Source organism: Talpa europaea (genome assembly GCF_964194135.1).
Source record: "Talpa europaea genome assembly, chromosome: 3".
NCBI lineage: Eukaryota > Metazoa > Chordata > Mammalia > Eulipotyphla > Talpidae > Talpa > Talpa europaea.
Window position 1 is genome coordinate 12163871 of NC_140069.1, and position 17223 is coordinate 12181093.

General features: G+C 39.6%; 1 protein-coding gene and 1 pseudogene across 2 annotated transcripts; one reads left to right on the forward strand and one right to left on the reverse strand.

Annotated features, from left to right (window-relative positions):
• Positions 1-2398: 2398 nt before the first annotated feature.
• On the reverse strand, positions 2399-3120 carry LOC311168016 (inositol monophosphatase 1-like; annotated as a pseudogene). Its single transcript has one exon. The product of its transcript is annotated as an inositol monophosphatase 1-like (transcript).
• A 2822-nt stretch (positions 3121-5942) lies between these two features.
• Positions 5943-8564, forward strand: ZHX1 (zinc fingers and homeoboxes 1; the record flags this gene model as incomplete). The annotated part of the gene is made up of 1 exon (XM_084229532.1): positions 5943-8564. One exon carries the CDS (start codon positions 5943-5945, stop codon positions 8562-8564), a length of 2622 nt encoding a protein of 873 aa, XP_084085658.1.
• Between the last annotated feature and the right edge of the window lie 8659 nt (positions 8565-17223).

Consider the following 17223-nt stretch of genomic DNA (forward strand, 5'->3'; position numbering starts at 1 on the left):
TTTTTATTTATTTCTGCATATAAGAACAGGGGTGTAGGCCAGAGGTGCAGGGGGTGAGAGGATTCACCAAAGACAGAGTGGGGCACAGAACAGGCAGACTGACTGAAATACACTGCTGATGGTAGCAGCAGGCAAGACAGGAGAGGTCTGCTGCACCATGTGGGTTGGTTCCCTGGCCAGGGATCGAACTCATGCTGCAGTGGCTGGCTATAGCTTGATAGCACTGAGACTTAACCCCTGTGCCACAGGGAGACCCCATATTCCTATTTTTATGCTAGATAAGATTTAAAAAATTTACTTAGTGTTATATGTAAATAGTGAGGTAAATGTCACATCCATGAAATAACTCTCACAGCAAAGCCATTTTCATGAACTATTGAGACTCTTGTTAGAGTTCTAATGGAAAAGCTAAGATATATGTAGCATTCTCTCAAGTAACACTGTGTGAACAGCTATATTCACTTAATATTAAGAATCTTCAATTAGAGTTCTATTGGAAATACTAAAATAAATGTAACACTCTTTCAAATTAAGAAAAAGAGATAAATAAGTTTAATCTTAGAGTTGAGAGCCAGAATAAGAAGTGCTAACTCTGCAAGTTTCCTTCTTTATATCTTATTAATGCTGTGCCACCCCTCGGTGCCCGGGCCTACCTTCTGCAGTGAAACAAGCAGAGGATATGTTAGGTTCAAGTTAGGTTCATTTTCAAATTTTATGGCTCAGCAGAGGCAAGCTGAGAAGACTTTTTTATGAAACTGATATATTGGCTTGAGAGTGTTGATGTTTTTAAGGCAAGGGCTTTTACCACACCCCAGAACCTATCACAGGTGGAAGTAGGGTTGGTGGGTTCTGTGTCCTGGGGTCAGAAAAGTTGGGTGGCTGCCAGACTTCCCCCACCACGTAGCAGCTCTTTCTCTGCTTTGCACCAGGGCCAGAGAGTTTCGTCCAAAGAAGGGGGTCCTCTGCTTACAATAAAAAGTTTGAAGATCATCACTTTAAGCAAAAGCAGTTTCAGAAAGAAAGTACTTTGACTTTTTTGACTTCTGGCCGCTAGTGTCACCCAGTGAAATATACTCTCTGAGATGCTAGAAGAGTAACAGCCACTAAAAGCATTTCATTCTTTGCCTTTCAGCAGTTCTCTTTACTGCTGTGGTATAGGTGCTACTCCTCTGCTTCTCTTTGACTTAAAGCTATTTGAGGATTTCTATTTCTTTTTTTTTTTTTTAGTTTAATAAATCAAAGACTATCAAAGGATACTTAAAGGCTGAATAGAATCCAGTGACAATGAAGTTAAATTAGGAATTTATGAAGAAACAAAAATTCAATATTAACAATACAGTGTATTTGCCAGGTTCTGGGTTTCCTGTATACAATCCCATCAGTAGAAACATCTTTAAAACATGAATGCTGAATTTAGCAAAATGATATACTGTATCCAGTGATATCAGGTATCTGATGAGAGTGTTTTTTTGAAAGTTTCTTCTCTTTTTCAGAGGAACTTTAGGAAATTCAAACAAATACTGCAATGCAGTGTTTTAGAAACGTGTTTAACTGCAGAAGTACCCACAATGAGGATTATCTGGTAGTTTGGTGGTATGGGATGGTAATATGAAATTAAGAGAAATGATAGTGTGAAATATAAAAGGACAACTAAGTAATCTTTAATTAAAAGTTTAAGGCAAAAATACAAAATGGTGAGCTCATTATTTTATGTTCTGTCATAACTAGAAATTGCTACCTTCAAAATATTCATTCTTTGTGACTGCTTATTTTTGGAATCCCTACTATTTGACAGGCAAGGTACTAGAAGCTACCTCAGCACAGATGGACGAAATAAATAAGCGTCTCTATAAAGAAAGACCCCCTGGCATAGGAAGTTACTGTTACATTCTTAGAAATTTAATTGAGTTGGCTTTGGAACTAAACAGAAAATTTTTCTCAAAAAGTTACCTTTCTGATTAAAAATGCTTACATACACAATTAGGCAACATTTCCAAGACTCATATGTGCTTAGAAACTCTAACTTGGGAACTGACTAGTTTAGTTGATGTGATGCCTATGTCATGAACTGCCTGTGTATTTCTCCCAAAGTACACTCGTCCATGCATTTTTAAAAAAAAAAAAACAGTAATAAATGTTTTATCTATTCTTAATACCTAGTTTCAGTAAAATTTGAGGGTTGCAGCTTTTTAAGCTGGACATCAAAGGCAATTTAAACCAATCATTATACATATGAAACAGATGTCTAGATTTTGTAACACCATCAGTGTGTCAGCAAATCTGGGAGAAGCAACTGTGTAGAGTATGTCAGGTTGAATATGTTACTGTTGTTGTATTTAATCTTCATCATCTCTATGTAGAGGCACTATCTGAATTTCTTTGGCTGTCCTTTCTGCTATTGTTTTTCTATTTGCAGTAATTATTCTTCATGACAGCAAATCAAATGGTCCACCTGTTACATCCATTAGCACTCCATCAGCTTCAGTAATGATGATGCCAGCTTCTGCCACATCCCAGCAGTGAATTCCCATTTCATAAATGCATCTGCAGCACTAGTTGCCACAAGGCACATATTAATAGCTGCTGATCTAACGCCTTGAATCCCATGAATGGGAATGCAATGAAGCTTTCCAGATTAGCATGAATAACTCTTATAATCTCTGGTATTCTGGAAGAGCCGAACTCTGTCACCCAGAGTGACTTAATATCATCTTGTTGCGAAACCTGTAATTTTTGGCCATTACAAAAATTCTTTTTCCTTTCCTGCCAGTATACACCTTACTCTGCACACGGCTGTATGCAACTCCAAACTCTAAAGCCAGTCCAACAGCTACAGAAGGAAATCTGTGTACAAAGTTAGTTGTTCCATCAATAGGGTCAATGATCCACTTGGGGTTGGTAATTAAGAGACATATCTCCAACTGTCACAGATTTCTCACCAATGAAATTGAAATGGACACTTTTTCTTTATGGGAGAGAGAAGCATTTTTTTTTCTACTTTTTTGGTTAGTAGCAGTTACCAGATCAGCTGGAAGACTAAATCACAGCACTCATTTCATTTTTTAGAGCTTCATGAACCACCTCTCCAGCTTGTCTTGGTAGGGTTACTGCATAATCCATTCATTCCTGCCCAGGATCAGTTTCGTTATGATACCGGTGGGATCCTTCAGAATCTGGTTTCTAATGACAAATAATAGCAAAGCAGCTATGTTGGCACTTAATATCAATGACCCTATTGAGTTGAATAGAGGAGATGGCATTAGCTTGGTGTATAATTTTAATTAAGAAGTAGTTTTAAATTTTAGTGATTTATTTCTATTCCTATAGAAATCAAAGGAGTTTCATAGGAAAAAAGAATGACACCTTTGAGACTGTTGATTCCTCTGTTATTACTAAGCTGGTGCTCTTTATTTTATAACTTGGAAAATCAGGGACCAAGAAACAATGAGTCCAGCTTTCCATTAGTAGTGTGGATTCATCAAATGGCTATGAAGTATTACTTTAATAATTCTAGTAAGGAGGATCTTGCCTCCTCCAAAGACAGGGCATTCTCTCTTGGTTCACTTCTGTTTCCTAAAAATGTTTTCCCCTTCACTCAGATAGAGAACTTTCTCATAGGGACCTAGTTTTGTTTCATAGTAAAATCTTTAAGGCAAACTCTTCCTCCTTACTTCAAATAGGATAAGAATTACGCTCGCAAATGAAAATAGTTCTAATTTGTGCTAGAGAATAAGCGCTCACACTTACTCATTCTATTCATTTTAATGTGGTTTAGGTTTCCATACCAATGAATGATTTAGCCTCAGATTTTTTCAGTATTTTGGGTATAAAATTATTTTTTTAACTTTTTTTTTTTTTAAGATTTATTTATTTATTTATACAAGCACTGGGTACAGTCAGAAGCGCGGGAGGGTGAAAGAGTTCACCAGAGCCAGGGTGGGGAGCAGAACAGGCAGAGTGACGAAATACACTGCTGAAGGGAGCAGTGGGCGGCAGGATCTGTGCGCCACGTGGGACCCTCGCTGGTGGCTGGGTATCGAACCCGTGCTGCAGAGGCTGAGGGCACCTTCACAGCCCAGCGCTTAACCGCCGCGCCACCAGGGGAGGCCCTGGGTATAAAATTATTAACGTGTGTTTGTGCTAATCTAATTCAATTTTTCTGGATATGTTAGTCATTCTTGTGAATTTCAGCGACTGTTCTCTATGGTGATGCCCTTGGGGCATAATAAGATCTGTAGGACTGTTTTCCTATTCATTTTAGTTCAAGTTAATAAATATTTAGTGAGTCCCTACATTGGCTTGCATGCAAAGGGGATACAGAAATAAATGAGAAGTCAGCCAAAATAGCTCAACTGGGAGAGTGTTAGATTGAAGATATAAAGGTTTTTGGTTTGGTCCAGAGGTGTTGGAGCTTTGTTGTTTCTCAGGAAAGCTGTTACTTAAAAGAAGGAGACAAATACTTGCAGTGAGGGGCCAGGCGTATGGATAGATTGTGGGACACAAAGGTAACACTCCTGCCAAAACAGGCCAAGTGCCAGACTAGGAAGTAAACAGGAGGATGCCGTGAGGATGGATGACAAGGTGAAGGAGGTCTAGGACCCATGGAGCAGGCAGAGAGCTGTCTCACCCAGTGCAGCAGCCAGCTTGCTTGCTAGCTTGCTCACTTGCTCACTCAGGCCCAGCCTGTCTGTCCCCAGATCAGGGCTGCCTCCCCACCTCCACCCTACCCCCTTTTTTCTAGAGCACCAAGAAATAGGAGTCAGGAGAGAGAAGGCAGGAAAGCGTGGCTGGGCTTGGGAGGGGCACTCACACTTGTGCCTCAAGGAACTTGGGCTTTGTCCTCTCAGCAGTGGGAACCCATCATAACCTTTCAGTCAGGAGCCTGATACAATAGAGAGATTTTATAAATTCTGGCTGCATTGTGGAGATTGAGTAGGGAGAACGTTTTTGAAGCTTTGATCATTTCTATACCAGCTTTGCTGCTTTTCCCATAATGTGACATACTTTTGGGATGTTGAGACTAACCAGTAGGAATTTCTTAAACACCTGCGAGCCATTATGTCTGAGTGTTGGTGACTTTTTTTTCTTCTTCTTTTTTTTTTTAAAGATTTATTTATGCATACAAGGGCTGGGGTAGAGGCCAAAGTTGGGGGGGGGGAAGGAGAGAGGGGTTTCACCACAGACAGAGTGGGGAACAGAACAGGCAGACTGACATGAAATGCACTGCTGAGGGGAGCAGCAGGTGAGTCAGGAGAGGTCTGCTGCGCCATGTGGGTAGCTCCCTGGCCGGGGATCGAACTCGTGCTGCAGCGGCTGTAGATAGCTTCATAGGTTGCCTCTTAACCCCTTGTGCCACCAGGGAGGCCCTTGTGACTGTTTTTTTATAGTTTTAAAGTCCCTCCCTTGTTAGTAGACTTACTGTTCACACTGATAGTAGTGTACTTGCCACAGTGCTCTCTACCCTTCCCTTCTAATACACAGCTGGCTGAAAAATCCACAACAACCCTGGGGACTGACTCATGAGTTCATTACATGACCTTCAGTGAGTTGGCTTGGAGACATCTATTTTGATTTCTAAAGGATTCTTTTTCTGGTTGTTACCTTATTCTAGATCTTTATAGCTTAGCTATTCAACAGCTTCATATTAGTGAAATGTGATTTGTTTAAAAAATCATAATCACTCATTTAAATACATTTTTAAAATTTATTTTAATATAGGTGATTGGAGTTGTGCTTCAAAAATTTCAGCAGTTCACCAGTATTTTATCTGCCAACAATAAGCTCTTTACTTGATTGCACCATGAAAAAGCTGCTAATGAGACTTGTTGAGCACAAAAACGAACGTGCAGAAGCAAAAGCCATTGTTTTCAAATGAAGAATACCGAACAATTTTAAGCCTCAATGCTTTTGAATCACCACTGAGATTTTCTAATAACATCAGAATGGCAAGCAGGCGAAAGTCAACAATACCCTGCATGGTCCTCGCCAGTGAACAGGACCCAGACCTTGAGTTAATATCAGATTTGAATGAAGGGCCTCCGGTACTTACACCTGTGGAAAACACCAGAGCCGAGAGTATCTCAAGTGATGAAGAAGTTCATGATTCTGTGGATTCTGACAATCAGCAAAATAAAAAAGTCGAAGGTGGCTATGAATGTAAATATTGTACTTTTCAAACTCCAGATCTAAATATGTTTACTTTTCATGTGGATTCAGAACATCCCAATGTTGTACTCAACTCATCCTATGTTTGTGTCGAATGCAATTTTCTTACCAAAAGGTATGATGCACTTTCTGAGCATAATCTGAAATACCACCCAGGAGAAGAGAATTTTAAGTTGACAATGGTGAAACGAAATAACCAGACAATCTTTGAACAAACAATAAATGATCTGACCTTTGATGGCAGTTTTGTGAAAGAGGAGAATTCAGAACAAGCAGAATCTACAGAAGTTTCTTCGGGAATATCTATCAGTAAAACTCCTATCATGAAAATGATGAAGAATAAGGTGGAGAACAAACGGATTACAGTTCACCCTAACTCTGCTGAGGACGTTCCTGAAGAGAAAGAGAATGAAGTCAAACCAGACCGTGAAGAAACTGCAGAAAATCCAAGTTCTTCAGCTTCTGAATCCAACACAAGTACTTCCACTGTAAACAGAATACATCCAAATACGGCCAGCACCGTGGTGACCCCCGCGGCCGTCCTTCCTGGGTTGGCACAGGTGATAACCGCTGTGTCCGCTCAGCAGAATTCCAACTTGATTCCCAAAGTCTTAATCCCTGTTAATAGCATCCCTTCCTACAATGCTGCATTGGATAACAACCCCCTTTTACTTAACACCTACAACAAGTTCCCTTACCCAACTATGTCAGAAATCACAGTTCTTTCTGCTCAAGCGAAATACACAGAGGAACAGATCAAGATATGGTTTTCAGCCCAGCGGCTAAAACATGGTGTTAGCTGGACTCCCGAGGAAGTGGAGGAGGCCAGAAGAAAACAATTCAACGGAACAGTCCACACTGTACCTCAGACCATCACGGTTATTCCTACACACATTTCCACGGGGAGCAACGGTTTACCATCCATTTTACAGACATGCCAAATAGTTGGGCAGCCAGGTCTGGTCCTTACACAGGTAGCTGGGACCAACACCTTGCCAGTAACGGCCCCTATTGCCTTGACAGTGGCAGGCGTTCCAAATCAAACCAACATACAGAAAAGCCAGGTACCTGCCGCTCAGCCCATGGCGGAAACGAAGCCAGCAACAGCAGCAGTTCCAACTTCTCAGCTTGTCAAACATGAAGCCGCACTGGCAAACCCTGACTCATTTGGCATTCGGGCCAAAAAGACTAAGGAGCAACTGGCAGAATTGAAAGTGAGCTACCTTAAAAATCAGTTTCCCCACGACTCAGAAATTATCAGACTTATGAAAATCACAGGCTTGACAAAAGGAGAAATTAAAAAATGGTTCAGTGACACCAGGTACAACCAGAGAAACTCAAAGAGCAATCAGTGCTTGCATCTCAACAACGAAGCCTCCACCACCACTATTATTATAGACTCCAGCGATGAAACCACAGAATCCCCAACTACTGTTACTTCACAGCATAAACAATCCTGGAATCCTTTTCCCGACTTTACTCCCCAGAAGTTTAAAGAGAAAACTGCAGAGCAGCTTCGTGCTCTTCAGGCAAGTTTTCTCAATAGCTCCGTACTTACAGATGAAGAATTGAATAGGTTAAGAGCGCAAACCAAACTTACCAGAAGGGAAATTGATGCTTGGTTTACAGAGAAGAAGAAATCAAAAGCTTTAAAGGAAGAGAAAATGGAAATAGACGAAAGTAATGCAGGTAGTTCCAAAGAAGAAGCTGGAGAGATTTCTCCCGGAGATGAATCTGGGGCACCGAAGTCAGGGGCTGCAGGCAAGATCTGTAAAAAATCACCCGAGCAGTTGCACATGCTTAAAAGTGCATTTGTCCGAACGCAGTGGCCGTCGCCGGAAGAGTATGACAAGTTGGCGGAAGAAAGTGGGCTCGCTAGGACAGACATAGTTAGTTGGTTTGGAGATACCCGTTATGCTTGGAAAAATGGAAACTTAAAATGGTACTACTACTATCAGAGCTCCAATTCCAGCAGCATGAATGGTCTGTCTTCCCTTAGGAGGAGAGGGAGAGGAAGGCCCAAGGGGAGGGGCCGAGGAAGACCACGTGGGCGGCCCCGAGGAAGCAAGAGAATGAATAACTGGGACAGGGGGCCGTCGCTCATCAAGTTTAAAACTGGAACCGCAATACTTAAGGATTATTACCTGAAGCACAAATTTCTTAACGAGCAAGACCTTGATGAACTTGTTAACAAATCACATATGGGCTATGAGCAGGTCAGAGAGTGGTTTGCTGAGAGACAGAGAAGATCAGAGTTAGGTATAGAATTATTTGAGGAGAACGAGGAGGAAGAGGAAGTGGCTGATGATCAGGAAGAAGACGAAGAAGAGACAGATGACAGCGACACCTGGGAACCCCCACGGCATGTGAAGCGGAAGCTTTCTAAATCAGATGACTGAAATGTAAGTGTTTATACTAAGTCTGTGTTCATCAACCACAAGTCACCTGTATCGACCCTCTTTACTTTTGATTGTTTCCTTCTAAAAGAGTCTATCTTTGGCCTAGTGAGAGGGCTGCTGCCCTGAGCAGAGCCATGAGGTAGAGGATTATCACGTGCAGTTTGATGACTATGATGATTGTGTTATGTTGTATCACGTTGCGTGTGACTTGAATTATTTATGTTTTGTATGAAAAATGTCTAACCCTGTTTTAAGGGAAAGTTACCCATTCTCCAAGAAGGGAGACTGGTTGGAGGGGTGGGGATTCACAAAGTACTAAAGGTAACTAAAATGTATTTTTTACATACCTCCCTTCACTAAAGCTTCATTTTTTGCCTATTTAAGGAAAGAACCAAAAACGAGAACTAAAAAGAAGGGGAAACGTATACCGAAGGAAAGACTTACCATAGGGGTGAGGATGGCTCAGTTTTAGGAAACTAGGTGAACACGGGTATCTTTTCTTCTTCATTATATTTCCCTCTAAACTAGTAGATTTTCAACTAGAGTTTAAAATGCTTTCTGTGTTAAAATTATTCATTTTTTTCTATTAAGAGCCAAAGGTCTGTTCTAGGCTATATATAAATCCATGTTTGTTTAGGTGGCATCTGTTTTTGAAAACTGTGATATAAATTATTTCTGCCTTATAGATAAAAAGGTAAATAACAGATTGGATATTAAATTAAGTGCTTAAAATGTCTTTTCATTCTTTGATGTAAGACAGACCTGCTGCCAGCAGAAACACTATGTGATTAACCGTACATTCTAATCATACAATTGCAAGTGAAGCTTTAAATTTGAAAGGTTTCACTTGATTCTTCCCTCTTTATTCTTCAGAGACTGGAATAATTAAAATTTCACTGTAGTTGCAAATCAAGTATTGATTTGGACTTAGGACTTCAATTCCTAATACTTTCGGAGTTGGGCAGCATAGATCTATTCTTTCCTACTCTGCTTTGAAGTGTTCCAGAGTAAAAACTGTACTTTTTGGAGAACAGTGCAGTTATCATGAAATGTTTGCACATATCTATCAGAAGTCCAGAAGTGGTCCAAAAGTATCAGGAATTTCCACTATGTTCTCAAAAAGTAAGGGAAGAAATAAGTATAGACTTTCGTTATACTTTACTTATCAGCATATTTCCTTAGCCTTTTGGCCCTCTAACCCATCTGCTACTTTTATGCTTTTTTTTTCTCCTGTGCAGTATTTCCTTAATTCCTCCATGTCATCCTCCCTGGTTTTATTTATTTTGTTTTAACAGTTATCTGTAGAGAGCTTACTGTACTAGGCATGATTCTTACTGCTTAGCAAGCAAGCCTTTGTCAGGTTTTCTTTTCATACATTTTTTTCTTTTTTTTCCTGGTAGGAAAGCAGATGAAACTAAAATGTGCCTAGATTAGAATAAGTCTCTTTCCAGGCCCCAGAACACAGTGTGTCTTTGTGAGTGACAAGAAGTTAAACGATGTTGTGTAGCTTTATCCGAATTGCAGCCTGGTGTTTCCTAATGTCAGAAATTTTGAAGACAGGCTTTCTTCTGACCCAGATGCATAAAATATTTTTAACAGGCATTTTTTTTTTTTATGGCTAAACACAAGAATGTGTGCTCAGCCAAGATTAAATCAACAAATTTGTTGCTGCAATGTAATTGTTGGAGTAACCTCTCAGTGATTTTGTAGGGAGCTGCAGTCTCCTAAAAGTAATGTGAACTTTTTGGTATAGTTTCATTTCACTGTACTTTAAGTTCTGGGGCTATTTCTTATGTTATATATTAATATTCTAATGGATACTCTGGTCAGAAAATTCACGCAAAGCCACAGTTTGCAAAAAATTGCTTCATATATGTTATATACTTCTGTGGTACAAATACAGGCATGTCTTGCTTTCAGAACATGCAAAAATAAGTTATCTAAACTTATAAAACACACAAATTAGCAAAATATCATTGTGTTCACATAATAATCTTTCATCTTATGAAAGGATTCACTATAACTTTCCTCTAGTTCCATCTTCCTTTAAATATGGTTGAATTTGTAAGAACAAAAGCAGCCAAAGCCTTTCCAAAGTAGTTATTACAGAAAGTGAGATATACTTACATCTTTTACACAGCCAGCTTTTTATATAAATAGAAAAAAATTACAAGATTCATATGTCATAGTCTGCTTATTACAATAAGCATCCTCTGAGAAGGAAATATAATAATTTTCTTATAAATTATTACATGTAGGGGAAAAAATGTCTAAGTAAGTCTGGTCTATGCAGAACATATATAAGAACTGCATATGAAATCCAGTGTGTCAGAGGGACGTGACACGTCATCTCAGAATTAGTAAGAATATGGAAGGTGAATTTTCATGGCTAATTTATTATCATTTTTGTTTCTGAAAGTGGTGAACATTAAAATACGGTTTACTTTAAAATTTTAGTTTTTTATTGTATTTTTCTTTTAGAGCTGCCTAAAATGTTGGAAGAGAATCAGTTCTTCAACTCAAGAGTCTGACTTACTGTGAATGGGCCCACTTTTTGATGACACTGAAAATGTTATGAGGCATACACATTCTCAAAAATAGGATCCAATACCCAAAAGAAATGGAACTTACTGTTGTGCCAAAGTTAAACTACTGCAGTTGGTGGAAGTTCTGCGATGTAAATAGAACACTAATTAAAGAACAACTTGTAAAAATTCAGATTTTCATACAGTACATTTTTATTCTGCTATGATGGAGACATTCTGGGTCTTAGACTTTCTGAGGGGGTGTGATGACCACTGGAGCTTGTTCTCATTTTTTGTCCAGCTTATACTGTATGTCCAGTACCATGGGCTTTGTGCCTATATTCTCTGATATGTGATTAAGCTTATAGCTTTGAGTGACCAAACAGTTTACAGTAAAAATTGTTAGAAATGGGAAAAAGAAAAAACCGGATTTATTTCTGTGTTTTATTTATCAGGCCTTGCATTATAATTAAAGGTTGTGCCTGGGCTTATACAATTCAGTGTAAGTAAAAAATCAGCCTATTGACATATTTTGGAACAGTACAACATTTTGTGGTGTCAGGACCCTGAATTGGCTCTTTGAACACGTTCCTAGTTACTACTACTTGTAATACTTCTGTTACTTTTTGTGTTGGAAGATGAATTTCCTTTTATTAAACTCAAGATAGTACTGAAGAAGGAAAAGAAACTGGCATAAGTATTTGGATAGGGTGAAACTCTGAAATTAATATAGTACCAAAAATGTGAAAAAGAATCATGTAATGAAGAGATCCTTAGTGTTTTCTTACAATCATACGGAAATAGAAGTGTCAGCTCAGCTCAGATTGTTAAGAATTATCTGTCAACAAACTCATACTCTGTATCGCAGTTTCAGTGGACAGAGAAAAAATCCTGGATTGATCGTAGTTAAAAGTTAGCTTTTCTCTTAGGAATCATGGGAGTATTATTAACTGTTAACTCTTGCCATATCCCAATACCGAAAGTTCATCCTAACTTATAGACTTTGTAAAGACCGGTGCTGTTCATTCCATGTTGAGAAGGACCCTTTCTTTTGTGACTGTAGGACCATTTTTTTCAAAATGTGCTTTCTTCCTAGAAGAAATGTTTAGTTTATTTAGCTTTGGATTTTAAAATGTTTTTCTGAATGACCAGATGTAGTGGGCTTGGCCAGTTTATTTTATCTAATTTAATAAATAATAAATATTAAGCTCTTGTTTTTACCTAAATGTTTGTCAGCTAATGAAAATGTTATGGAAAAAGCCTTGAATATGCATGCTGCTTTCATTTTTATAAACTTTTTATTTTTTGACTACAGCTTTATTAGTAATTCCAAAATGCTGCAACTTAGCTCATTTCTTCGCTCAGACAGCTGGCTTTGTGGGTGGCTTTTTCATACTACTGTTAACTTTTTTTAAAAGAAGCAATGTAAAGACTGTAACAATTTAATGCACTAAACTAGTCTTTCTTTTACACGTTTAAAAACTTCTTAAGGCACTCTGTATTATAATGATTAAATTGCTCCTTTTTTTAAACCATGGCTAATGTGGTCTGAGTTTTGTTTGACTATAATTTTAATGTTTTCAAATTTTGAAATGTGGAGTATTGGAAATGAAGCCTTTGAATATATTTATGTCTCCCTTGCAGTATGTTAACTTTGTATAGCTGTAAATAACTATTAATAATATACCCCCCCATCTCTTTTTTAGGCTTGGCACTTAAATCTGCTCTGATGTTTGCTAGCTTTTAAATATATTTATTCAACAGAGCAAAAGAACTCTCCTCTCCTGGTTGACTGTGTCCTTAAATACAAAATAAAAGTAAGCAGTGATTAGTAGTTTTCAGTGGTTTTTTTCCCATTAACTGATTTTTTTTTATTATTGTGGTCAAATGTGTATAAAAAGTTTGCTGTAGTACCCATTTTTCAGTGTATAATTCAGTGTCATTAATTATATTCACAGTGTTGGGCAACCTGTCATCACTATTTCCAAAACTTTTTTGTCATCCCAAACAGAAACTCTGTAACCATTAAGCAATCAGTACCCATTCCCTTCTTCCCAGCCCCTGGTGACCTTTAATCCACTTTCTGTTTCTATGAATTTGCCTATCCTTGATGTTTCAAATAAGTGGAATTATACAATACTTCTTGTTTCATGTCTGGTTTAATAATGTTCAAGGTTCATCCATGTTGCAGCATGTATCAAAAAGTCATTCTGTTGGTGTGACTAATACTCCTCTGCATGTATGTATGTGCACCTGCCACATTAAGATTCCAGTTTCTCCCCTCCTTGCCTTTTCAGTTTTTGAAAATTTTTAAAAATATTTATTGTAGAAGAACTGGGGTATAGGCCCGAAGTTTGGGGTGTGAGAGGATTCATCAGGGACAGAGTGGGGAGCAGAACAGGTGGATTGACTGAAATACACTGCTGAGGGGAGCAGCGGGCAAGACAGGACAGGTCTGCTGCCCCATGTGGGTAGCTCCCTGGCCGGCCAGGGATCGAACTCGTGCTGCAGTGGCTGCTCATGGCTTCATAGTGCTGAGACTTAACCCCTTGCATCACCAGGGAGGCCCTGTAAGTATCTCTTACTAAAAAAGAATTGTTTTTGAGGTAACACTGGTTTACACCACTGCACATGATTTAAAGGTATGGATCACACCCTTCAGATGTATGTTACTACACCACACCCACCACCAAGGTACTATGGTAAGTATCTCTTCTTGAGATGTTTTTATATGGCTTGTATCAGGGTAATGCTGGTCTCATAGAATGAGTTCTGAAATGTTCCCCTGTTCTTCTATTCTTTTGAGGTGCTTGAGAAGGATTGGTGTTAATTCTACTGTCTAGTAATGCTATCTGTATCTAAACTTTGTTGAGAGGTTTTTTGATTACTAATTCAATCTCTTACAGGTCTGTTGAGATTTTCTATTCTTTTTTTCAAAGATTTATTTTTATGAATGCATATGAGAACTGGGGTGTAGGCCAGAGGTGCAGGGCGTGGGGTGAGAGGATTCACCAGAGATAGAGTGGGGAGCAGAACAGATCTTACAGATCTACTGAAGTACACTGCTGAGGGGAGCAGCAGGTGAGACAGAAGAGGTCTGCTGTGCCATGTGGATCAACTCACTGACCAGGGATCGAACTTATATGCAGTGGCTGGCGATAGGTTGATAGGTTGATAGTGTTGACTTTAACCCTTGTGTCAGCACAAAGGCCCTCCTCTATTCTTTTTTTTTTTTTTTAAAGATTTATTTATTTATTTATGCAAGCACTGGGTACAGTCAGAAGCGCGGGAGGGTGAGAGAATTCACCAGAGCCAGAGCGGGGAGCAGAGCAGGCAGAAGGACCGAGGTACACTGCTGAGGGGAGCAGCGGGCGGCAGGAGAGGTCTGCGTGCCATGTGGGACCCTGCTCCGGTGGCCGGGGAGCGGCCGGGAATCGAACCATGGGTGCAGAGGCTGCGGGCAGCTTAGCAACCCAGCGCTCAACTGCTACGCCACCGGGGAGGCCCCCCACCCCCTCTATTCTTGAGTCAGTTTAGGTAATTTATGTGTTTCTAGAAATTTGTCCATTGAGGTTATTTGATTTATTTTTGTTCATACCATATTCCCTTATAATCCTTTTCATATCTGAAGGTCAGTAGCAATGTTCCCACTTTCATTTCTGATTTTAGTTATTTCTGTTTTCTTTGTCAATATAGCTAAAAGCTTGGCAATTGAAATGACCTATTGGAAGACACAATTTTGGGGTTTATTTGGTTTTCTCTTTTTCTATGCTCTATTTTATCACCATTGCAATTTTTAATTTTTTGTTCCTTCTGCTAGCTTTGTTTAATTTGCATTTCTTTTTCTAGTTCTTCAAAGTGTAAAGTTTGGTAATTAATTTAAGATCTTCATTTTTAATGTTATTTACAGCTATTAATTTCCCTCTGAGCACTCCCTGCTTTTGTCGTATCTGTTTTAATACATGGAATTCATTTATCTCTTAGTACTTTTTAACTTCTCAGGCTAGGTCTGCTGAAACAAAAACTGTAAGAGTGGGCCCCATCTGTCTGTTTTACCAAGGCCTCTACATGATTCTGATGCATACAAAAATTTGAGAATTTTTGATTTAGCTTCTTAAAAAGTCATAAAAATTAAGTAAATTTGCAATACAACCAAGAGAAATAAACATGTTAGAAGTATCTAATGTTATGGGAATATAAATACAAAGACTTCCTTTGTACTTTTATATTTTTCTTTTGAATATAAATAATAGTGAAACTTATTCCTCCTCTATTTTTTTCTCAGCATGTCTTTTTTTTTGTTGTTGAGATAACATTGGCTTACAACATTATATATGATTCAGTAGCATAAGATCACACCTTGTACTTTATATTTTTCTTCAGGTGCCTATGACTCTCTTGAATTACATCCCATGTCATTCTTTAGCTGTGTTTTTGGAGGACAGGTCATGACTACGTTGATTGAATAACTGAATAAAGGGTTTGATTCATTGAATGCTAATCCTGTCTGGCTTCCCTGTCTTCTGATGTGGTCACTTACGCAATTGGGGTTACCTTATGCCCCTCCTGGCCTTGTCAGAACTAAGTGTTCCCTCCACATCTGCCCTACATTTCTTGGTTCTTGCCTTTATTTGACTCTGTAAGTATGACTAACTAGCTTACATGTACTTCCAAGGTAGAAACCACATTTTTAAAAAAGATTTATTTTATTTATACAAGAGCTGGGGTACAGACCAGAGGTGTGGGAGGGTGAGAGGATTCGCCAGAGACAGAGCAGAGAGCAGAACAGGCAGAAGACCGAAAACACTGCAGAGGGGAGCAGCGGGCGGGGCTGGAGAGGTCTGCCGCACCATGTGGGTGTCTCCCGTGCCGGCCGGGAGTCGAACCTGCGCTGCAGAAGCTGTGGACATCTTCACAGCACAGCGTTCAACTCGCTGTGCCACCGGGGAGGCCCGGTAGAAACCACATTTATAAAAATTTTTTTTTAACATTTCCTCAACTCTTACTCTACTAACGTGAAAGTCATTTGATTTATTTCACTCCCCATGGACAGACCACAAGGTTGAGGCTGTTATTACATCCATGGTATAGATGAAGAAACTGAGGCTCATAGAGATTCGACACACCTGCTAAGTGCTGGAGGTGTCAAACCCGAATCTTCTCTAGAGCTCTTACAGGCCTGAACTGTTGCCTCTGTCTTCACAGCCTGTGTCTTCACAGATTTGTTACTGGACAAGTGTTAATCAAGTTGAACAGAAGATTGCAAGTTTGGGGGCCAGGAGAGGATAGACCACTGCAGGTAATTTATGTGTTTCTAGAAACACATAATACCCCTGGCGCTTAGGGGTAGTGTGTCTTTGTGACAGCAGCCTGCCAACAGAGTGAGATGCTTGGAGAAACGGTGCACACTGCACAAGCCCTTTCGGCCTTAGATTTGCTGACCTGAATGAAGGGGCATTAAATTGAGTTTTGTAGATGGAATCGGCAGGGTGGTGCTGGGAGAGGGGCCCACATTCAGTCACACAGCTCAGTTGACAACCAAGTGAGTGAAAGGAAAATAATGGTATCTTGGTGGTGTCATCTCACCATGCGAAGAAAATGCAAGAAAATTCAGCCAAGAAATTAGTAAGACACCATTCTTGGAATGTTGGATTATTAGACCATGCATTCATTTCCATTGTTTATAACCACTTTTGTAACAAGGCTTGGCCTTCAACTCAATGTTTCTTCTACATCAGTTTGCTCATAAGTTGATTGCTGTTGGCATTGAAAACAATCCACTAATCTGCTATCATTTTCCTTGTTGATGTTAATAAGGTTACTCCCAGATTGGACACCTGAGAAGTTCTGGTTTGGGAGTCCTTCCACAGCTCTGCTCCTTTCTCCAACCTGACGATCACCTCAGGCTTGGTCACGCAACACCCCAGTGACACCAGGCTCCTGTAGGTCTCCAGTATCATGTCCCTGTAGCGGGTCCTCTGACCATCATCTGGGTCCTGCCACTCCTCCCAGGTGAAGCTCACAGCCATGTCCTCAAACCATCCTCTCTGAGACACCGACCACATGTGGATGCCGAGGAAAGGCAGTGCCTGCATTATTTTAATCACTGCCCATTTCACAAACTAGGTCAGGCT